At 36.1% G+C, this 24,560-nt stretch overlaps 2 protein-coding genes and 1 long non-coding RNA gene across 3 annotated transcripts; 2 read left to right on the forward strand and 1 right to left on the reverse strand.

Moving 5' to 3' along the window:
• Nucleotides 1-9,897: 9,897 nt before the first annotated feature.
• On the reverse strand, nt 9,898-22,382 carry LOC141905606 (DNA repair protein RAD51 homolog 2-like). Its single transcript, XM_074794556.1, is given in 10 exon segments — nt 9,898-10,426; nt 18,222-18,300; nt 18,397-18,506; nt 18,566-18,650; nt 20,840-21,023; nt 21,106-21,225; nt 21,305-21,441; nt 21,518-21,628; nt 21,707-21,820; nt 22,299-22,382. Coding segments are annotated over 10 exon segments (1,110 nt in total). The 3' UTR covers nt 9,898-10,340.
• Nucleotides 11,778-13,417, forward strand: LOC141898168 (uncharacterized). Its single transcript, XR_012618520.1, has 3 exons — nt 11,778-11,854; nt 12,840-12,976; nt 13,064-13,417. It is a non-coding gene; the product is annotated as an uncharacterized LOC141898168 (long non-coding RNA).
• Nucleotides 22,383-22,485: 103 nt separating the features above from the next.
• Nucleotides 22,486-24,495, forward strand: LOC141905615 (3-hydroxyanthranilate 3,4-dioxygenase-like). The gene is made up of 9 exons (XM_074794567.1): nt 22,486-22,632; nt 22,906-22,987; nt 23,076-23,159; nt 23,227-23,435; nt 23,519-23,562; nt 23,640-23,788; nt 23,869-23,937; nt 24,032-24,114; nt 24,199-24,495. The coding sequence occupies exons 1-9, from the start codon at nt 22,544-22,546 to the stop codon at nt 24,284-24,286; spliced, it is 897 nt and encodes a 298-aa protein (XP_074650668.1). The 5' UTR covers nt 22,486-22,543; the 3' UTR covers nt 24,287-24,495.
• Nucleotides 24,496-24,560: the final 65 nt, after the last annotated feature.

Here is a 24,560-nt window from a genome sequence, read left to right on the forward strand (position 1 = left end):
ACCGCTGTAGGCTGAAGCATTAGTGAATCATCGGACTTGATCCTATTCAATAGTTTGACATTTTAACGGAATATTCATTTGATTTATGAGCATGGAAATTATTCTATGAAATAGGAATCCCGTAAAGCACCCAACTATAGTAGCTTACGTATTTCGGATGTATACAAAATGAGAACTAGGAAGTTAGAATATTAATAATATTATGATTTTGCATCAAATAATCAAATGCCAGGTAATATAATATCCATACACGTTTCTAATAGTTTCCCAAATGACCGATTTTTGATATTTTTGAGGCACGTCCATAGGTATGTCCATAGTAACAAACCGAATACTCTAGATAAAGTTTCTGATGTCCAGCACTTATGAGTCCAGTGAGTGATCTTGAACGATTTTTTTCATTGAAATGAATCTAGCCAGGATATTTCATGAATGGCCATAAGTACACTTGACCAAATACCTATATTTCATCTATAACCCGGACCAGCCATATAAATTAGATTACCTGATCTATTTATTTCGAAAGATGAAATTGATTGAAACCTGCTCATCAAACATTTTCAGGTGGGTGAAGACGAGACGGCTTCAATTGAATCAACGATAAAGACTGTTCTAGAATATGAAAGAAGTCAAACACGATCATCTTTTTAATGCAATTTTTATGATACTCTGAGCTTTCACAGATGGCCAAGTCAGAGATGTGTATCAGAATATTCAATATAGACGTGATAGTTTGAAAGGACAAGAGATGCAGTGAACACTGATTAGAATAAAGCCCACGGCGCTCAACAATCGCTACACCTTAGCAATTCTATAGCTCTATTGTCAGGCTTTGTAATAAAAGAGGAGCAAAAAAGTGTAAAGGAATTTCGACAGAGGATCTATTAAAACTGCCGCGTTGTTTTTCGGACTCGTACTTTTAGCAGGTTGCCAGTCAACATGTGATGCAGGTGAAGAACGAGAGCGAGAAGATGAGTTGAAAAAGTTTATTCGAAAATCGACCTCAATAAAAAGAACTTCAAATAACAACCTCTTTGGAAACATGCAAGTGATGATGTATATACTGTTTTTTTTTTTTATTCACTGATTGATTTATAATAAGTGATCCAAAATTTCAAGAAAATGTTGCTTATGTTAACAAAACGGATATTAGGTGACGCATGTGAAATGGGAATACTTGTTCTAACGTTTTATGTAATTTTCTCATACTTAAACTGCGGGGAACATAAACTCATTTCTGACCCCGTACTGGGATGAAACAAGTCGTGGACTTGCATGCTGCGGTGATTCATCGCTACAGCATTCCAGCAAACCCTTATATGTCTATTAATATTATTATTACTGCAGCTTTAAAATCAAGCCATAATGAAACTTATACGAATCGAGTAATAGCGATAAGGATACAGCCTGCATCAGTACGGAAATCGGATTCCAACTTTATCAAGAACAAATAGTTTCATACTCGGTTTATGAATGCCAGACCATTGTTTCAGTATTAACATTTGTTCGGAGACTAGGTTTCATTGATGATAGATCGAGTTTATAGATAATGTGAATATAGCGGGACGCCGCATCATCAACAAGTGTTTACGACAACGGGTACGGAACTAATGACACATGAAAAAGATTATTTTTTTCGCTATGAAAAAAATGAAGAACAAATTCTGCTATATATCCCTGCAATAAGATAACTCATTTTCATAATTTATATTTTTACCATACATAAAAAAAGTTCCGATATATCTAATACATTTAAATTGCTACTATATAAAAATATGATATGATGTGTACGGATCATAATTAAACCAATTTCTCCCTTGAAGAAAATATTTACAATGGACTGTCATAATTCATTCATATAATGAATTAATGAAGTTGACCTAGCCTGAGAAAGACCGGGGGAAGCTATTATAGTTTCAAAGATAATACATTAGTAGACTAGTACAAAGTACGCGGAGCAGAGTTTTACTGATATTTTGGTTGCAAATGGAAAGGAAATATAAAAAGTATTAAGACTTTAAGGTAAAATGGGTGCGGCAAATTCAGGATAATTACAATTATGACGTCATTTGAATGAAATCTGGGAAAAACCCATGCACCATGCTGCGAATCACATGCATTGTCTCTTTGTTTCGTTGCTCGCAATGATTGATGCACATTCCTAGAATAATGATTCATAGAATCTTTGAAATCATCTACTTCATCCTCTGTAGCATTGCGGCGATTAATTTTGGAAAATCTGGACACTAGACGCTCTTCTGCATCAGAGAAAATGAATGACTGTAATCATATGGAAAGGCACTTGTGTGTAAAATTTAGCCAGGCAGGTGCATCAATGGGGGCCTATTGTCAACCGACTAGTTTATCATTTCTGAAGAGTAAAAACGTGCTAGTGTTGTCAAAGGGCAATTAACAATCACATTATAATTATATAGAATATGGTTTTAAAATTGCATTCACACAATTACGGAGAATGTCTTGTTTCTGATGAGTGATCCCGCATACACGGTTAAGTATTCGATTATCCTCTCTTAGCTACAGCTACCCACGGTATACCATTGTGTTTTACGCTTGTGACCAGTTGTCAAATATCGGTAAAATGAAACGCCGTCAGCATGAACTGCCTCCAAGCTACCTCAAAAATATCACTCGCACAAGATGATGAATTAGAATCGGCCCGATTGTCGATTTCTATATAAATACGTATCAGGTCATCACAGGACAATTACTGATACCAATTACTTTACCCACATCGAAAATAATTACACCATAAATTCATTCTCTTCTATACGCGCTGCTAACTTCATATATAATCTATATACATAGAGACATATTCTGGAAAAATGTTGTATTCATACATCACATATTTACAGGCTGTATAATTTACAGTTAATATATTTGCTGGACATGAAATACACCGGATAAGACTTAAATATATTTGTATTTCTACATCGCTGTTTTCCAAACACTAATGTCAACTTTCGCGAAGCAAAAATCTTTTTACAAGAAAAAAACAACATCAAGGTATTACACTGGAATTGTTGCAAAGAAGGTCATGAAATAATCTGTAGTGTCCCCATATTTTCATAACTCATTAAAAAAAAACAAAAAATATCGCTATTGGGAACAAGGTCATTAATTTGTAATTAAATCTTCATTACACCAGTTCAGGGACTGAGAAGTAAATAGTGTTGAGTTACATAAGCTCTTCAATATTACTCAAGTGAAATACCTGAACAAAACTCAATGTTCAATTGAGGAACTATAAAGTAAATTCAGCCGTATTCGCTTATTAAGAATACAATAGCTACTTGTCTTCAGTAGTTGTAATTCATCGTTAGAGAGGATCTGTGTAAACTTCAAAGAAATCTTACAGGGATATTCTACGTACTATAGTACGTATTACGATCATAATGTGCTTGCTACATACGAACAATGCATGGAAATCATGGAAATTACGTACATGATGTGAGAAATTCTGAACACACTTTTATATAATAGTCACATAATTAACCGATTAATAAGGCATTTTTAAGCCCATATACATCTAATAAATACTTATCCATCTGAATCGAAAATAATTTTTCTCTTGCGTAACAAATAGATTAGCCGCAATCGCCCGTTTTACGGCTGAATTTTCAAATAAAGTTTTCGCAAGTTGAGATTTCGGTAAGTCATAACAAAATCCTTACAAAATGAACTTCTTATGAACTTTTGACTGCTGACCAAAGAGTTTGCAGTGAACAAACACAACTCAATGACTTCGCTATGATTGTCGAGTGTCACTGAAAAGGTAGCTCAATGAAAGCAAATAAAAATGTCTGAAAACTAAAAACATGCACCAATATTTCAGACATTCTAATAAGAATGGCCTTGAGCGGTTCCTAGAAATGTAGGGCATATTTCCAGTTAACCTAACTAATAAACATGCGGTTTTGGAGAAAGTGTTTGAAAAAAAGTAGCAACAAGTACTTAGCGTTGATCATACATGACGGTACAAGGGAATCATCTTTTCAATGTAGATACATCATTTCGATCCCAGTTTTATTCATATAAGAGTATGATAAAACGGGTTTGAACCCCCAATGAGAGCGCAGGTAATTATACAAGAATTTACCATACAATATATCAAGCGAAATACTTTCACGCAAAACAATATGTAACTGGTTTAATCGTGTCAGAAGGTCAGTCACTTCCGTTTAGACTCAATTCAATCATGACGCAAAATCTAACTACCAGATCAACCCATTTTCTTGTGCATTACTTATCACATTTTCATGTAATTTCCCAGTTCTAATAAAAGATAAAAAAATGAACAGGTCGGGTTTTAATGCCACTCATTGTTGTCAATAAATCTGAACAGGAAGTCGTCCATCAGAAAATACTTTTATTTCGACTAAAAGAACATATTTTGTTACAGATCAAAACATTGTTATTTATCCGGAATAAAATATAATCATTCGGTCCAGTGGAAATATACCGGTACTGTATATACATATACATATATTTAATTTATTATGACAAGCGGGATATGCGCGGAATATTCACATGATTCAATAATTTCTTGGATATTCATTATCAATGGAAAACGGTCGAATCGAATTTAGTGAAATAAAACTACGAGACTTTACTTTGTTATGTAATCTGAACCCTTATGCAACAGTGCATGACAACATTCTCACATAAAAAACCACATGAACTAGGTCTCATCCTGTTCAAAGTCAGTAAAGTCAAGTGAATCAAGATGTGCTGCGGTATGGAAACAGTAATATGATAGAAAACAGTGGTATTGCGCTCTGCAGTTGTGTGCTATATAGATTTTACTAATATAGACTTTGTCAATGTATGCTCGAACGTAAGTTCTCTAGTTTATATACATCAACTACTAAAAAGTAAGGTGACAGGAAAAGTTTTGAAACTGAAATATTATTTACTCGTCTCAGTGGCATTTACATATAGGAATAATTTCTATACGAGAGTTTACCAGGAGCTGTCAAGTATAGCTGTCAAGTATGGCCGCCCTGCGCGCGTACATCAGATATTTCAATATCTATAGCCGAACTTTTGTACGTAGTAACTCATGAGAATGGTGGAGAAACACCAAAAATAAACAGTGAATTTCAATATGTCACATCCTTTCAGACTTTGCAAAATTATGTAACTTTACACCCTCGTTAGATGAATTTCGCCTGTGGGTCGATTGCCAATCCGGCCTCCATCTTCATCATGAATGGACCCCACCTTTGATTATTTTATTAAGTGATGACTTAGCGATGGGGGTGGACACAGGAACATATTGGATCGTGGCTACCATCGACTATTATTGTACCCATGGATACATGTTGTCATGAGCCTGGTGGTTTCAACCTCCAGGGAGATGTTGTGTATTGGACCCTCAAATTGGAAGAATAATTGGGAAAGCTAACTGTTAACATGAAACATAATATTAGGTGTTAACTTGATGTCATGAGAACCTCTCATGAATATATTTTTATTAGCTAATTTAGATTTAGAAATAGCGCTCAACGTGTGCCAGTTCGTAGGTATTGCAGCTGCTTGGCCCAAATTTGTTGAACAGCCAATTTTTAGATATTTTTTTGGTCGTAAAGATTGTCTTTGTTCGCAATAACATTTTTTAATCTAGGAAAACATCGGCTCAACAGAACATCCGTACAAATGTTTTTGTTTACAAAATTATGTTGCAAAAATCTGGCACATGGTCAAATGACAATATCTCTGGCCTATGCAATGACAAACTTTTCATATAATTACATATACTATTATTTATGACCTACATGCTAAATTGGTTTGATGTTTACATTTCTAGTGAAATGAAGTAGCTACAAATTTTTGTCGTAAGAAGCAATTGATTTTCCTAAAAGCCCTAGAACCAAGGAGATAATTAATGTCACAAAAATATTGATCCCTGCGCCAATCCCAGACACCTGATGATCAGGTGTTTTTTTTTCGTTTTCCTTAAATCTTATCTGAAAATTTTATGTCAATGTTGTGACAAGGAAATCATATACTTTGACAAAACATTCACATTTGTAGCAGCACAGGGCTATCAGATTACTAGTGTGACCTACAGGGAAGTTGTCTTGTAAATATTCTGGAATACGTAACAGGATATAAGTAATCTGCTTTGCAAATAAGTATGCATGTATGCCACCATATGATTTGATACTCCAAGTCGTCTGAGGGCCATAGTCCATACCTGCGACCTTTAAATAACTAAATGAATATCTACAAGAAACAGTACTTCAACTTTATACCCATTTTAATCATTCTACTGAGATGTCCAGGTTCCTAAAGCAGGAAATGGTGATCATATATATATAAATATACTCATTATTTAATGATTAGTAGATACGGATGCTCACTAAAAAGCCCCAGGGCATTTACAATATATAGAATATCGTTATCTTTAAGCAGATTTAAGATCCCAATCCCTTGTATGCTGACCCCAACCTATTTACGAATATATAATAAGAGGATAATGTGGTCATTTTCGATAGAAACATCACCTTTTGATGTTGCCTTTGAGGTAACAATAGGGCGCCATACTTCAGTAGCTTAGTTATCTATGACAAGAGGTTTATAACAGGTTTGTGGTGTATGAACCTGTTTTATAAGCCAACCATCCTCGCTATTGTCAAATGGAACATTATTAGTTTCTTACTCGCTACCACTCCTATCAGTGCAGGATTTTCTCAGAATAAGGATTCTACAGATCACCTGATGTTGACGTTTTGAGGATCTTTTAACATTATGCAATTCAAACTCACGAGTTCCGAGAATTAAAAAACACGGTTTTTTTTTCATTAATGCCGTGCACGGAGATTCCTGGAATAAATGAACTGAATAAAAGAAAAGATCCAGGTTTTTGTTTTGTAGGAACGCTTTATCAGGCACAGACATATTATCGAAAACACTTCAATAATCAACCGATATCACCATTCATCATTCATCATTTAACACAAGAAAAAAATCAATTAAAATGTTCAAGATATAAAAATCGTTCTACAATTTCCACAATGATAAGTCGCAGAGGTTATCAATGTTTATAGGTTTTTGCAAAAGGTTGACCGTAATGTTAGTTTAAAGCAGGACTTAATAAGCCGACTTAACCATCAAATCGTTTCAATTGAAATAAATTCAACACTAATAAATCTCATAGTAAATAGCGCGATTATTATAATGAATTCTACTACGAATAAATAAGCAATGTAATGAAATAGTAAAATACAGTTTTACTTCACGATACTAAACCATATTTAGTTCTCAAAGACTATTTGTTATTGTTGCATATTAGCTGCGCGGTAGTCGGCTGCTGTTATTTCCAGAGTAATTTTCTATATGCGGTAATTATGTAGGCTATGGGGATTTCACAATAATATATGGAGATAGGCATGTGATATGGGGTGATCGGAATCATAGTCATATATCTCCCCTAAACGGAAATGACTTCATCTAAAAAATCAGGTCTAAAAGCCACAAACCACGCAAACAGTACGATTCCATATCAATTCATGGAACAATCATAAGTATGTCTACGTGAAACCAGAAAAGTTTACATTGACCTTTTATAAAATGTTGGTGGTTGCACAGAGACAGGCATCAGCGAAATTTAACCATTCTATTCACTGATGAATGACAGAACTCGCGAGTCGAAAATTAGTAGTGTATTACAATATTACCTTAGACTTATTGTTTGAAGCAGATTAAAATGATAACTGATATCAGATATCGCAGTTAAAGGCAAAGGTCATACAATATTACTAGAAATCTTAATCTTATCGGTATTAAGGCTTTACTACTCGTTACTAACACTGACTGTATCGTATAATCTGTGTATGTCTGTATAAATGAATTAGAACTGATAAGTTCTTTTATCTTAAGTCTAGAATCAATTAATGACTTCAGATAATGGCGTGGTTGGTAACTATAGAAAATATTGTCAAAGTCATAGTTTCAGGTTATCACAACAGACGGCGCTGAGATACAGCGTCAGTTGACGGAATGATCCACGTTATTGGCTGGAAGTTTTTCTATAGAGGGAATTTCAAAAAGCGGAATCATTTATTCATGCATGTGGACGTATATACATCCATGGAATGGAACGAAAATTTACCAATGATGTGATTCGTCGATTGTTCTTATCATTCTCAAAGGTCCAAGTTTGAGTCATGGGCATATAGGTCTATGATATGACCAATATGTCCTATATGGCCGGGCTCTTTTATCTAGTCTATCGTATATACATATTTACTTTACCCACCTGCACCCATATTTGACTAACGATATCTTCAAGACCCCATTACAATGTATGTATAAAGAAGGTATCCAGGAATCAATGATTTACAACAGGCGATGGAATTTCGTATTTACAATAGCCTCAGGTATCCTACTCAATGGACATCGAGAAGAGATTTCTGAACCCAATTTCACCACGTGTGAAACCTCAAAACGTCACTTTTCTTTTGAAATATAAACGTCATCTATCTTATTGATGTAAATTCCCTCCCTCATCATTTAGGTGCGAGTGTGACAGAAGTTTGCCAGCCAGGAGAAAGTAGACCCACCTAGTTCATTACTCAACAATTGTTACAATACTCACTAAAGATGACCTGCATATAGATTATAGGGCTGAGGGTGAATGAAAGCATCACTTTTTTAGTTACATGACAAAAGTCTACATTGTACCCGGAATCTTTCCAAAATTGATCAAGTACTAATTGACACAGAGGACTGAAGAGATTCAATAAGGAGGATCGAAGCCAATAAAGCAAACATAGTTATCGGGAGCGAGCCATATAACCTTAACTGTCTCAAGAGTCAGCTTCCTTGTTTGGAGTAGTTGAGACTTGAGGAAGCTGTTTGCCTTTGCTGATATGACCCAGCTATAACCATTCTTATTACAAACATTAACCTTTAGGCATCATTATAATAGTTTTCTATAGAGAAAGGGAGTGACTACAGTGAAATATAAGTACTCCAATATAGAGAGGTCTGATTGTAGTAATAGTCATGGTCTCAGATTATTGGGCTCATTATCGTGGTTCTAGAAATCTAGCTACTGCCAAAACTGACCACGACATATTAGAGTTAAAACCCGAGATATCGAACCAATTTGACCTGGAATATTCAAGACATATCTCATATAGACTTTAAACCTCGACAAGAACGAAAACACTCAAAACTAGGAATGAATATGAATGACATGTTGATTCATAAAGACACCAAGGCCATCTCGTCTTCGTAGTAGAAACGGCGGAAAAATATTCAAAATTGAATTTAATTGAATTGTACTACTTTTTATTGATCAGTTATATGCGTATACAAATATGATGCTCATTGGATTGTTACAATAGAAAGTGACTATTATATCATAACGTAACAAATAAATAATATATAACGTTGTTTCCTGTACACGTTTGTTCATTAGAATATTTTTACTATTTATTGAGGTATAATAAATATACATAATACTGAGACACTAAACTACATATTCTTATCAAACTAATGGCGCTTACAAAAAGTCACATAAATCACAATTAACCGCGTTAGATCTTGTTAAACTTTTAACCCCGGTTGAAAAATTATTAGAAAATTTAGATAAGCCGGCCTCGCGTATTTCAAAATCCATCCATGCATAAATATCATATGTTGGTCCATACTAGTCACTATATTTCGCGGTTTATTGCCAAAAACAATATAATGAATCACTCAATGCGAGGGATCAAATACAGACTTCATAAAGATCGTAGATAAGTGAAACGATAAACACCGTAACCTCGAGCCATGGAACAAATACTGACATCGTAGCTAAACTTCATGTACGTTCAGAGATAACTCTGTCTCCATCAGCAGTTAACACCATACTCAATACCCAGATAATAACAACATAAACATCGTTACTGATTTACAGTTATTCCGTCCGTCAGTCAGTCAGGCGGCACCGATATTGTCTGCATTACAGATATTTCTAAGAGATAACTTTTCAATTCGAATTTTAACTCGTGAACGGCAAAAACAGCCCCGGATACCACAGGAAATAAACAATTATTTCATTTGACTGATTTTTGTAGCCGTAGAAAATGACGACTCATTTATTTTCTAGTTGAGATAACATTTACCTGCAAGTACCTGTCGAAAATTAGCCGTTTATCAGTTTAAAAATAGTCGAACAGAAAGCAGACGATAGTGAGATCAAAAGAAACCCATTTCTAATTATTACGCAACAGCGGTTACTGATATTGTCTCAGGTGAATCATTTACAGCAATCATACGTTGTCTTTGTTTTTACGTTCAAACATAGCTAGATATATAATCATCAACTAATAGACGGATTGTGGAATATCAGTTCTAACTCGAATCTTCTGTAAACCAGGGTCAGTTCCATCGTAGCAATCAATACCGTCATCTGTAATGATAATAAGAACCAAAAAAATATGATTAGCGTGATACGAATAACTGATACGATAGTTGAAACATCGTTAGATTCAGGTTAGGCCGGTTGACACGAAGCGGGACTGAAATTTCAAATCATCAAACAAAACTTCTGTTAACTCGACCGATCATCCGACTGTATCATCCTCCCTCTCGGCTTGATTCGAACCCGATATATCAAGACTTCCACGGCTGGAGTCTATCTAACGACGCCATCAAGTTTGAATACCTGTCGGGGGGTACTTCGATTTCCGTTTTCGAAATCGAACCTCCTGTTTCGTTCAGGTCAGGTGTGGTGGGTTTGTGGGACACAAACTCGAATCAAAATCATTCAAACAAATGCATAAGAGGGACAATCCCTATTTCAGGATCAAAATTACTGAATGTTCAATTCCGAGGTTGAGTATGGAGGGTCTATAGTTGTAATCGAATACAATCGTTCCCACTGGGACTGATAAAAACTCTCACCGACTCCAGAAGGATCTACCACCTGCCCGGTACACAATCCGTTCTAATGCTATTTTAATACAGTGAAATATAATACGATTAAGTTCATTAATAACAAAGTCTTGTGCTGAAGAGGAAGTGGTAAACTATAATTTCCTGTTACTCTCCAACCATAACATAACAGTACTTCAGGTCTGGTAAGACACTGATAAGCGGCAAACTTTTCAACGGATGTCTCCAGTCGTGTACTTTTATGATCAGGTGTGAAAATTTAATCTCGAGATATTTCATGAAGACACAAAAACACGAAGCATCGACGCAAAGTGACTTCGGACAAATCCTAAACTCGAGAACCGAGGGACGAACCGTGGACAAACAGAACGTATCAAATTAATGTTCAGATTGAATTCATAGTAATTGCAACAATGGAGCTTCTATACACTTCGTCAATTATAACATTCATAGATAGTATAATGTGTCATTGGAAGACAATTGTCATTGGCATTAAGTAACATTTCACCGAATAACTAGTTCTGGAATATCATTTAATATTAATCATAAAAGGAGGACAGCCTCGAGGGAATGACATTGAAAGCATCTGTTACTGCAGCTGTTTTTTGAATCGAATTGAAAATGAAGTTTATTCGGAACTTTGTTAGAGAACCAAAAAGTAGTTTATATCGGTGATGTCTTACATCAGGCTATTGTGATAGAAGCAACAGCAGGAGACACGTTTTTTAATGAAAGAAATACAAACCACATTTTTGGGTCATAGAAACTGGGTGATACTCTCTTCAAACTGTCAAACCAGAGAATTACGCAACAACAGCCGAAATATTTATAGATGTTGTGGTTAGATAAAGCTAGGCGGGAGTGAGATGGACAAGAACAACTGTCGAAACAGGTAGACTAGTTTCCCACCAGATAATCAGAGATCAACGTAAACAAAATACAGGTGAACTTAAACCTTATTATCAGCTTCTCACAAATAACAGAATATAATCAAAAGCGAGTTGAGTCTGTTCGTGTTTACAAAAACATCCATTTATTCATCAATACAAATACTTAACTCGGCTGAACCCTCGTCTCAAAGCTGACCATTATTATCTGTTTACTCCAGGTGAATACGTTCTTTCTAGGGGGGAAACGGTTTCGTGTAAATGGCTTAAACGTCATCAACTCCATTCGAACATAAAGAACACAAATTATTTTTTGGATATTGTGCATCATTTACTTTCCCTCCCACGATAAGAGCGAAAGGTTTTTCCCTGGAAGTATTTCCAGATGTTAAACTGGCTCTACGCACTGACAGTTCTAACTGCTACACCATCTACACCTGTGTTTATTTGTCTTTGCTTCGTAATTGCCCTGTTTCACAAGAAAATCGGTAATCGAGCAGGTCAATATACTGTAGCAAACTAATTAATAAACCATGTTTAAATGTCTTATGGAAAATCAGCGAAGATTAGAAGAAATGAGAAACCTTTAGAGTTTGTCTCAATTTCATCATTTTGACTGAAAAGGTAGAAAGTTCACTATGATACGCCACTGAGTATGTAATACGAAGATTTATTAAGAGATCAAGGGAAACTGAACGATGATGGGAAACTTAGAAATCATAATATTTACATTTGGTCAAACTGTTGAGGCTATTTGAGTTATTCATCTGTACTGTCTAGTTTAAATGGGATTGTGTCAAGCTTATCTCAACAATTATGGACATGAAGATATTGAGTCAGTGGTTTCCCAGGCCAATTATAACTCGAATGTAACTGCCAATTCCATCTGCTCTCATCACTGGCGCATAGATCACGTTATATCTGTGGCCATCTGTCAACTATTCTAATAGCTACTAACAACTTAAAATAAATTGGAAATTCATTCAACAATTCATAAATTGTGATCGCATCTTCCCGCACGACATGTACTTTCTTTCACAGTGTTGAATATAGAAGGTCATCCGAGGTCATGGCTCCGCGCAGAATGATTATCCTCGTTGTGATTGGGTTAAACGCCACTGTCATCACAAATATTGTACCCGTAATATTCGATCATGATAATATTTTCCATGTTTATGGTCAGTAAAGTTGACAATTGAAGACACATTCATAAAAGTTGCATTTCTATCAATGTTCGCACATGATTTGTGGTTTTCTCTCTTTAGAGAAGCAATATGGTTCACTAAACAAGTTATAGGTCCACGGTTTGATCTCATGAATATTCTTCCAAAAAAGATCCATAGACCGCATCATAATAATAGAAGATGCTCGTAGTCATCAATGGCGTGGCCACAATGAAGAGTTCCGTAAAGGACACCTGTGTGACAATGGCAGCCACAAGAAGAATAGCCCAGGGCCAGGTAAAAAGGATTTGGGTAGTGGTGCTGTTCCATCAACAAAAAAAAAAAAAAACATCAATTCGAAATTGCTCGTTTATGAATGTTTTTTATTGCAACAACAATGAAAATCATCAAAGACGTCGTACAACATCAAAATACTCGTCAAACCTCTAGACGAGCACAGGCTAAAGGTACAAGCGAACTTCTCGGTGTTGACAAAATCTTTGTGTAATCATATAGAATTCCTCATTAAGGAAATTATAATGTAACCTAAGCTGAATGGGTTCCAGATCGTACAGGAAATCAGGCGGCTCTTTTCAGGACACTTAAAACTGAGACGACAATACAAACTCGAGCGGGCTATTGTGTGTTCCTGACAGTGAAGATGATGAGACACTTCCGCACTTGTCGAGAAATAAATGCCTTCAGTTATGCTTTATGATTTTATATCTGAATGCAAGCACTCAGACAAGTGAGTCATTGAATTGTTCGCTAGAAAATCGGGCATTACCAGCGAGTTTGGGTGCCGTAAAATGAATACGGGTATCGCTGTTCGGTATTGTACACGTTTCACTCGGATAAACATACCCATACTGTTCTGAATAGACAGGAAGTAAGGGGTATTCATCATGTAATGTCAACTCCCGTCTTAAGACATTCAGGACCACAGGACATACATAACAATAGACACACAGACAGTGCAATAAAGACGCATAAATTTGTACGATTTGTGCAAACATCCCTAAATGACTTAACATCTTCCCAGGGACTTTGATTATCATCAGGTGGTCAGTGTGAAGGACAATGAATTGACAATTTGAAGGTTATGCCGTGGTCGGTATGTTTGAAAGCCGGTTCAACCACGCCTAAAATGATTGATATCGATCTAACGACAATATACGATCATTAAGAAAAGATAAATGCTTAATTGAAGGTGTTGGCACGTATCCAAATACATTTCCAAGGACAGGTCGAAGTATCTGTGAGAAAAATTTCCTTGGGTAAACTTTCTGCAGATGGAAATGCCAGCGTTTGATAAAAGTGATGACAAATTCCAAACTAAAGAGCATCACTAGTGAAAGAGTGACCCAAATAAACACGACCGTAAACACTATCCTTAGAATATTTTGACATCACGAGTATCCACTTCAGATAAAATACCCAGGTGAGTTCTTGCTTCCAAATATGGCGCAATTGCAGGGTAAACACATCACAAATGAGTAGATGAACGTGACGAGTGCAAAATTTGATAAAGCAGCAATACATATATGTGAAAACGGGATTTTGTTTACTCCACAAATTTTTCTTGCATATATCTGCCTCCCATCAAGGTGTGATCTCCTGAGAAATATGTATAACGTATTCTTCGCGTCTAAACCGCCATACAGCATCCAGTTCCACAGTTGTGAGTTAAGATTCACTCAACATCTCATCATCAAGCGTATCATTTCCACAGTGAAATTATAACTCACATTTATGGCAATGGTTGCGCACGTAGGTCAAATCTTCTAAATTACGAAGTTTAAATCCTCTAAATTAAATATTACGTGAAATTTATTAATCCTTATTTGGTTAAATCCATAAATTACATGCAAATTCGAAGATGAATAAAAAGTTCCATTTTTCAATGTCCGTCGATTGAGGTTTCCTCATAGAATCCAAGAAGCAAAGACACGATACGAAGAGTTTTAAAGTCGTCTTAGTCCAAAAGAGTCTCGTGCAACTTCTGAATAATGTTCAATGTGGAGAAAAACTTAGTCGTCTTAGTCCAAAAGAGTCTCGTGCAACTTCTGAATAATGTTCAATGTGGAGAAAAACTCGATTGAATTTCCCGCCACAAGTCACGTGATCTAAACCGCGACCCAATAGTGAGAGAGTTTGATCAATTGACACGAAAAGTTAAATGGGCGCTACGTTTTGAAAAGGTGAAAAGCGATCTACAATACGTGGCCCATCAACCATTGAAACAGATTTCATTTCATTCAAACAGAGAAAGTTGTTTACGCGTGTAGTAGAACCACTTGCTTTCTCGTGTTTTTAGAAAACCACAAACCCGCACGGGACTCCACAACCCGTATAATCGGGTGCAGGAGCTCAATGTAAACATGATATATATTTTTTACACACCTGAATCTTGTTTTTACAATTAGCCGGATCATTTATTTAACCGATAGGTCAACCACAACATGTGTTCGTACTCACTACGGTACACACTGTGGTCACTCCTTCAAATAATCATATTTATTTATTCAACTATCAAATATCGGGTCGGTGTTCTACAAGATTCAGATACACCTTGGATTTTGTTCGGCTCCGCATTGAGTTGGCTATGATTTTCTCTAGATGTTCTCAGAGCGGAGCGCTCGTCATTACGATGCAGGACATCCCCCATTCATCCATTGTGCTCCGCAGACCTATTATTTGGCTTCGATAACTTCCAATAGCTGAAGAATATTGTTGAATAAATTTCGCTGTAGGCTTCCAAATTCCATAAATATGTTCGTTCTCTACATCTGTTGATCCGACGGAATTCAGGTGGGCAGCAACGGAAATCTTTGACCCAAGGCAAGAAATAACTAATCAAAAGTGTTGATCCAAATTGTCAGAGGGGCTGCTTCGGGATAAAATACTCAATAGAATGTAAAAAAAAAAGAACGCAGCGCTTACCCGGGGAAACCATATTTCCCTATATTGAGGAATGACTTGTATCACTGGTTTAATTTCACAAGTAACTGCCATTAAGGCACTTGGGATTATCAGTTTAGGTAAGGGCTTCGAGGTAAGCATTGCTACAGGTATAGGAACCTGTAATGGTCGGTCGACCATAGTAACTATCTTCACAGCTTGAGAGCAATATAACAAATGTAAACAATTTCATCAACTCGCAGAGCAGTTGTTTTGAGCTGATAAAAACAATCAAACAACCATCCCGTCCTCAGACTTGTTGACAAGCGTCTACTATGAATATATGTTATCCGGTGATATATCGCGGTTACTATCGTAATGGGAGTGATACTATAATCCGTTTGATTTAGAAATCCACACCCACAGATTAACGGAGCCTCTAATCCCCTACGATTATCTATGACAGCCTTGTAACTATAGGACAGTCCTTCATTCAAACTGACTAGCGATTAAACTGCAATTAAAATCAACCGAGCGTTCATCTCATTATCAGAAAGATATCCATCCTCCTTTAGGATTCACAGGTGTAAATATTAACTCATTCCCTTCAATGATCATTTCATACAATAATAATTTACCTGTAGAAGTAAAATGACGTAATTTCCATAGAACACAATAGTTGAGACGGATACGATCAATACGCGTTTACCCGCACCAGATTTAGGTTAACGTGAAATTGATGCCAATCAAATGTGGTTTAAGAAGCCGAAAAGCTAATCATTGAGTAGAATAGGACCAGACGACAATGGTCAGAATTGAAATATCGTAATTCTTTAGATCTTAAATAAGGATTATGAAATCTTGAAGTCAGTTAATTCCCACCAAAATACAGATAATCTACAACCATGATTGGAGTAGAGTAAAATATAACTTTAAGATTTTTCATTTTGGTGTGACTTTCAATCATTCTTCTCTAAGCAGTATCTACCTCGGTGCACTCGTCTTTTTAGACCTTCACCTCTGCTAGTAAGTGTTGTAATGAAGCTGTTTTTTTTTCTCTGGTCACGATCTATGGCCCAGTCACAATGACCGATTCCAGGGTAGAAACCTTGGATTCAACAATGAAAATCCGAAATGGACCATATTTTCACCTGCCATTTATGGAAACCATATTTGTATTGAACGTATAGACTTAATAGGGGGTCATCTATTATGAAACCAACGCACTTGACTTCCCCCTCAGCGCGAAGCGAGAGATAAAATCATAATTATGAATCTAGGCACACATTCCATCACATAACAACAATATCATAGAGCCCTATTGCATTGTAAACTATAACTAGCATATTACACATAAACATACTTATAATCTGTACGGTTTATGCATTCAAATCTATAGTGAATAAATTAAAACTATCATTGTATTTAGACTAAGCGGCATACCGATGCAGCGGGACAATTGCACCAAACAGGAGGCAAAGATGCGATTAAATTCAAACAGCTACCGGAGTAGCCGGTTGCTTCCACCCTCAACAACCGATAATGCAACAAAAACTGTTCAGACTCATAATTTTATTCAATGGCGGCGACCGTGTCCACAATTGCCTATAGAATAGAATGCATCTCTATTTATCCCGGGCATCTTCAGGAAAATAGGTCTTATTCATTTCAAATACGGCACTCCTTCTATTCAGTACCCGATAATTGATGGTGACATTGGGCATGTTGCCAAAGTTCTCATTCGAATTCAGTCTTTGAAAAACTTCAACTACACGTATAAAGACGGAAGTCAAAAACTGGTTTCATCAAATAGAATTCAGCGACTCATTTTTTGCGTAATAGCAAAATTGAGGGTCAAGCATATCCTCGAATTTTTTGCAAAAGCTGAGAAAACAAATACACTTCGAAAACCATTTGCAACTGGTTAAGGCGGCTGTATAAGAGTCTTATTGGTTTATTTAAAAAGTTTAAGTAAACAAAGCGAAATGATAAAAGCGAAGAGAATTGATTAGTAATAGTTACTGTCACCAGATGGCAGCAACTTACTTATAGGTACTTAACGAACCCCGCAAAAACTATTTGAATTTGAATACCTTTAATACCCTTGATATTCTGAAAAACCCAACGGTCAAATTAGCTAAATTCATTAAGACCGGCTCAGATGTACATAGATCACTCCAATAGTATATATAGTATTGTAAATAGTTGATGTATATATATTTTGTTACGTTTTCATTCTCTAAATTTTAATCACTTCAGTGTTGTTTTGTAAATATTTGTATATACATGTGTAATAGTTTTCCTCCATATACCATGGAAATGGTTGGAGTGTAAATAAAATCGTAATCGTAATACTTGCCTTCTAATTGTAATCCAGTATTTCTAATCCGATACACAAATGATGTAAAAGGAGCCACAGGCGACTTAGCAACTAATAACTGAAAAAAGAGAAGTGACATTCGAACATTGATATATTACCACTTATTTCTGATTTCCCCAAAAGACAAGTCGTAAAGAAACCAATCAATTCTTACTTGACGTCTTGGTCCATCTAAGTATTGGACAATAAGTCTAGTATTTATGCTATGGCTCCACGTATTTCCTAATGCAGCAGTGACGTACCCGTTTTCAAATTCTAAGCTGCCTAAAAATATATTCAATCAATCACAGTCGATAATTATCAGATTTCAGATAAAACACGACTTTTCTCCGTGATTTAATTAACTATACCTAAAACGTTCTGTTTTTCATGTCCGTATCTAGTAGTTATCTGATTTGTAACAATCACCTACAATCATCGAAAAACCATGCGATTATTTACATAGAAATTCGAAACTAGATAATTCCGTGGTCCAGACGCATTCCCTACAAATTTGCTAATCAAATCAATAGCTTTATATATGGGGAAGCGATAATTAGTATTATTAACTAGCTGATAAATCATCGCGCCGAATTCCAGAATATTGCTGTAAATGGGGGAAATTAGCAGAGCTCGATAAAAGAGTTCCCAAGCTGCCTGGTAACAGCCCTAGGGACAAATTCCGTCGACACTCGGATCAGCATCGCTGGTGACAAATCTGATGTAAAAGTTCACCGATGAACGCGGATTTGATAAATACTATATACATCATCAAATCGGCTACACGTGCTAGTAATAAACACTACAGCCTTGTCTAGAGCGCACTGAAAAGGAAGCAAGGCGCAATGCCATGAAAGGAGTGGGAGCTGATGATTTATTGTCTGGGAAAATATCTGAAGTACTGATATTCACGCTACGTAAATTCTTATTCGAGGTGACAAAATGCCTGCGGTACATCAAATATCAACTTACATACATATGTTGGAAAGGAAAACAATGAAATCAAAGACTATTTGAAATGATTTACGGATAGCCTGTTGGTCGTATACTATACATGAGCGCAGTAACCTCATTTTTTTCTCTCAATCGCTAAATGAGAGTGAAATTATTTCAGAGAAGAAAACTTCTTAATCTTGAAGCACCTGCGTGGAATTTTCTCGGGTTATTTTTAATACGAGTCGTTTCAGTTCACACGAATCCCCTGCGTAGAAAAACTGACCAGGCGTCCTTGGTCTCCAAGGCGAAAGCGTGAAAACCAGCAACCAAGGATAAATCATCGATCAGCATGCCGAAAACATACATCGCAGCATGTTACACAGCCAGAGTACAAACATCAGTCAGACCTGCCAACTGACCACAGGAACAACTGTCCATTCCATCAATTCTACAGGTTGGCAGTCTGTACTGCTCCTTGAGAACAAATTCTTGACAAGATTCTCATGGAAACACTTTCACGGTTACATAGTGTTTAAAATAACAAAATCAGTGAATTTTGATAGTTCTTGATGCAGATAAATCAATCATTCACAGTCAGTGTTTATTGTACATACACGAGATCCACTAATTGACGATGCTATAAAATCTCAAGACACATGACAGTTATCAAAATATCTGAGATTAGAAACTTCAGTGCAAAGTTCATTACTGGTGGACTGAAAATTCTATTTCGAAAATTTATTATTTTTTTCAGTATTTATAATAACATTATAATTTGCGTTGCTAAAATAATTCTAGCGTTCATCGGTTTAAACCGTTACTAAGGTTTAAACAACGCGGTCTAATAATAACTTATTCCCGAGACAAAAAATCTGATTCATCAATCAGTGAACAAGATGTTTTACTTTATTAATGAAACACTCGTAACTATACACAACAGAGATTTCCCATCAGCAACATTTTGCCAGAAAAGAGCTATCTCACCTTGCCATCATCACACCTGGAGCAAAGGTGATAAGCATGGGAAAATACGGTTGCTGGACCAATCAGTTACGGCATGGAGGGAAATTTAAAATATATGTTTATAGTGGGCAACGAGCCAGCTGTCAGACATATAGAGCATGAAGATTGTAGACACGTGGAGACTTGAGAGGCGCGGGTGGATTTGAAATTCATTTAGGCCTATATGTTTATCATCCTGATAGACGGGTATAATTTAAACACAAGAACTTCGTCCATTTCGTCATACACCGCTTCATCCATGTGAACCTATTTTCATTCATTACAGTTATTTCATTCAAATGCGTTCTTTCGGACTAAAGTTTATTTTTTTCATCTTCAATGAAAGTATGTAACCCTTTTCCATCATGGACTCAAAAGAGAAGAATAGTTCGTACACTCAAACGTGGAAAAAGAATAATTAGACCTCACTGTGCACAAATTTATGAGATTAAATGCAGAAGTTATGATTTTCAAAAATCAAAAAGGGACGCAACTTTTTGAACCCTCTCTCTCTAGTGATCATCGTCACTGGACTCTTTCGTTTAGAGTCAGCGCTTCCGTGTACCTCAGCAGAAATCGTAAGCTTACAATTTCGTGATAAAAAACATCTGGGTTCCACTCTTATTGTGAGTCATCAGGAGGGAAATTTAAATGATAGAAATCAGCAGAGATTTACTCACTGGAATTCCGAATGATTCTGCGAAGTACTTCAGCAGTGCTGCCTGTTTAGCGAGTAAATTTGTGCGTTCAATCAGATTTTTGCTATCGCCAGAATGAAATTCCTTCCTGACTAGAGACGCGACTGAATCCAAAACTATCAATTTAATTCCTCTTGAAATGATATACTCTTCTAAATTCTGTAACCTGAAGGAATATGAAAGAAATCTTGTTTTTTGAAAAAATTACTTTTCTCTCGCCGCAGCCAATGATATCGCGCAAGTCTTACCGTTTTAACAATGAAGAACAAGTTGATTCTACAACAACGTGAACGTTAGATACAAGTGACGTGATCTGTTCCTCAGATTTACAAATATCGTCGAATCTTGTTTTCAGAATTTCAACTAGCCTGGAAGAGGAGGGTGGAAAATATTAAACTTTGAACCAAGATCGAAGTAGAAATTAGCCAGAGATTCAGTCTTCCTTACCTTTCTGCAGAGAAAGCCGATTCTGTATCGATATAAAGTACATTACCACCAAAACCTCCTTCGTTCAATGGTAAAGTAGCAACAGCGCTCAGCATAATACAAAACTGTGTTTTACCACAACCCGACGGCCCTGAAATCTGAAACAAAAATCAATTTCAGTCGGCACGGACTTTAATCGTGGTCAGCTTCATCAGGAGTGGGATAAAACCATACCTCTGTAATAGTACCCAGAGGAAGTCCACCTTGTAGAATTGTATCTAGTTTATCCAGTGTTGTACGGAGGAATGACATTTTGTCTTTTCGTGATGTCATCATGGATAACGCCTGGAGAATCAATGCTAAATTAATAGACGACAAAAGTCACGGAAGAAGATGAACTGGAATATCCACAACTGAACTTACTGTAACAGGTTTTGGGGCACAAGATCTTGCTGCACATTTCATACATCTGTCAATCGTTTGTATACCGAGTCCAACGGATTGTAAAAGTTCTAATCGAGATTTTGAGAGTAAATCCTAAAAATAAAAGATTAAAAACATTGTATGGCCTATACATGGTACAGTAAATCCCTACATTCAGATCCAAAATGATTACAACAAAAACAGAATTTTAATCTAATACTTTCAACATTTTTGACAAATTTATCATAACAAACTAGTGCGTGAAATCCTTCATGAATGATTCATTTAATTGCTGATTTGGATGAATTGTAACAGGAAATTTTTTATCTAGAAATATGTTGTATCTAAATGTCATCTAGTGTAAATAAGTAGTAGTGTATCATGTCCGGTGCGGTGTTCAAAACTCTCACGTTTTAATTGCGTCGGTCTGACTTCTTTTTATATATAGATTATCTAAACATAATGTTATACCTTAACTGTGCATTCAATGTGTAATCTAGCGGTGTAAACAGAAGAATCATGTCCAACGTTAAATTGTCATGTTCCACGGGATGATTGGGGAGAGTTTTTAAGAATACTGCAATAAAAGTACCTGGATAGTGTGGACATTATACTTCTGAAATCGACTACATATGTCAGAGTCAAACCCGAGTCTTTTAATCCTTTTTTGAGCCATGACAAAAATCTAAGTTGTGGCCCGGAGATATTCGGATTGATCGGCGCGCTTTCGATCGTCCGCAATGGGGATGACAGTATTAATAGGAGGGCTCGCTCACTGACACTGGAACCTGGTACGACGACTTCCTGGTTTCTCGGTAAATCTTAAGATCGTTCAAGATGACTACGAAACCCGTCTTTGTCACGATTCCAGATTGGATTAAGGAGAACCAAAAGTTTTTCTTGCCTCCAGTATGTAATAAGATGCTGTAAGTTGCGAGTGACATTCGTTTTTTAATGCATAATTTACAATTTAATCGGACTAACGGGTTTCTTATTTTTTTCGCAACGATCCACCAGATGTCGCCACGTTATGACCCGGAGTTTTGTAAACTGACTGTAGACTGTGATAGATAACCTCCTTATACCATAGTCAGGAGTAATAAAGAATTATCTAATCTAATCTAATCTATCAGTTTAGTTAAATCGAGAACCCGTTATTAATTCAACTAGGCTAAAAACGTTACTGCTTTTCTCTCCAGGCACAGTGAGGGGCAGATAAAATCATTTTTCGTAGGAGGACCTAATCAGAGAAAAGATTATCATTTAGAAGAGGGCGAAGAAGTGTGTATTCCCATAAAAAAAGACTTAGCGAACTCCTCGATTCCTCCTTGCTTATTTATTTTAAAGACTTCTTGAATATTTCTTGTAGTTATTTTACATGTTCAAAGGAGATATGTGTCTGAAAGTTGTGGAAAAAGGAGAACATAAAGACATTATAATTAAAGAGGGAGAAGTAAGTTACCCGATTGACTGGTTATTAATCTGTTAAACTGTCTTTATTTTTATAATTTTTGTTTCAGATATTTCTTTTACCCGGCTATATAATGCATTCTCCTCAACGACAAGCGGATACTATTGGTTTAGTTATTGAACGTTTAAGAGCTAAAGATGAAACTGATGGTCTGCGATACTTTGTCGAAAAAAATGGAACCCCAACTTTTGATATCCTTTACGAAAAGTGGTTTTACTGTGAAGACCTCGGTACACAACTTGCTCCAATTATTAAGGGGTAGTTCATCGATTCTGAAATTCATTAATTAGACACGAAAACATTATCTTTTTTGTGATCCCATATTTTTGATGAAATTGTAGATTTTTTGCTTCTGAACAGTACAAAACAGGAAAACCTCTTCCAGGTATTAAATATTTCTAATGGAAATCAATCTGTCCTTTTCATGTGTCCAGGTTTAATAACTCAATGATATTTTTCTAGGCACAATAAGTAATGATCCACCCGTAAAGGTTGACATTAAACGCACTCTGAGAGCACCTTTCAATTTGAATCAATGGATCAAAGAAAATTGGGATTCGATACAAAAAGACGGCCATAAAAGTCTGTTTGGAGACAGTTACCAGTTTTCAGTATGTAGTGAATGTCAAAACCACAATTTAAAAGATTTACCGTTCTATATAGAAAGGCGTTTTAATTTTCTCATGAAAAGGTTGATGCTTATGGATGTGGAGAAAATACGGATGAAAATGAAAATGCTGAAATTTGGCTTTGGCAGTTGGTACGTAATGTTGAAATGTTTAAGTTTCTACGCCATAAAGGGAATATAACTGTTTGACATACGGCCATACGATTCACGTTTGATTATTATTCAGAATGGAGAATCATGCGTTACAACTGGTGGCGAAACGTACAATATGAAGAAAGATGACAGTTTATTGATACCCCGGGGTATGAGGTATGTTCAATATCACCACAGCAGTCTAATTATCGCAATTTTCAGTGTTCACGTATATACGCAATACTTTGTTCGTACTTTCAGCTATTCGGCAAAACGAGGTGAAGGCTCAGTGACTCTTATTTGTTTCCAAGATCCAACAAGGAAAGATGTCATGGCAAAATCCTGTTAGATGCGTTAAAAGAGCTTCTAAGTCAGCAATACCTTAGATGCGTATATATATATATCTGGTGCTATCGGTAATGGGAAATACTGGGGTACATGTATGTTCAATTCAACTTCTGAGATTTTAATCACTTCTGTTTGGTAAAATTAATACTTAAGCTGTTCTTCAACATAGTTGTAATAAATTCCTGTCAATCTAAATCTTAATTTACAAAATTATTTAATACTGAAATAAATGATAAGTTATATTCCAAATATTTCGTTACCGGTACTTCTTTCCA

The sequence above is a fragment of the Tubulanus polymorphus genome, chromosome 1 (genome assembly GCF_964204645.1).
Source record: "Tubulanus polymorphus chromosome 1, tnTubPoly1.2, whole genome shotgun sequence".
NCBI classification, from domain to species: Eukaryota; Metazoa; Nemertea; class Palaeonemertea; order Tubulaniformes; family Tubulanidae; genus Tubulanus; species Tubulanus polymorphus.

What these genes read in the sequence shown, in the direction of transcription:
- LOC141905615 (XM_074794567.1), top strand. Translation starts at nt 22,544, where the DNA reads ATGACTACGAAACCCGTCTTTGTCACGATTCCAGATTGGATTAAGGAG. An exon ending in CTTGCTCCAATTATTAAGGG is followed by an intron (nt 23,436 to 23,518) that starts GTAGTTCATCGA and finishes ATGAAATTGTAG; the next exon opens with ATTTTTTGCTTCTGAACAGT. An exon ending in GAGACAGTTACCAGTTTTCA is followed by an intron (nt 23,789 to 23,868) that starts GTATGTAGTGAA and finishes TCTCATGAAAAG; the next exon opens with GTTGATGCTTATGGATGTGG.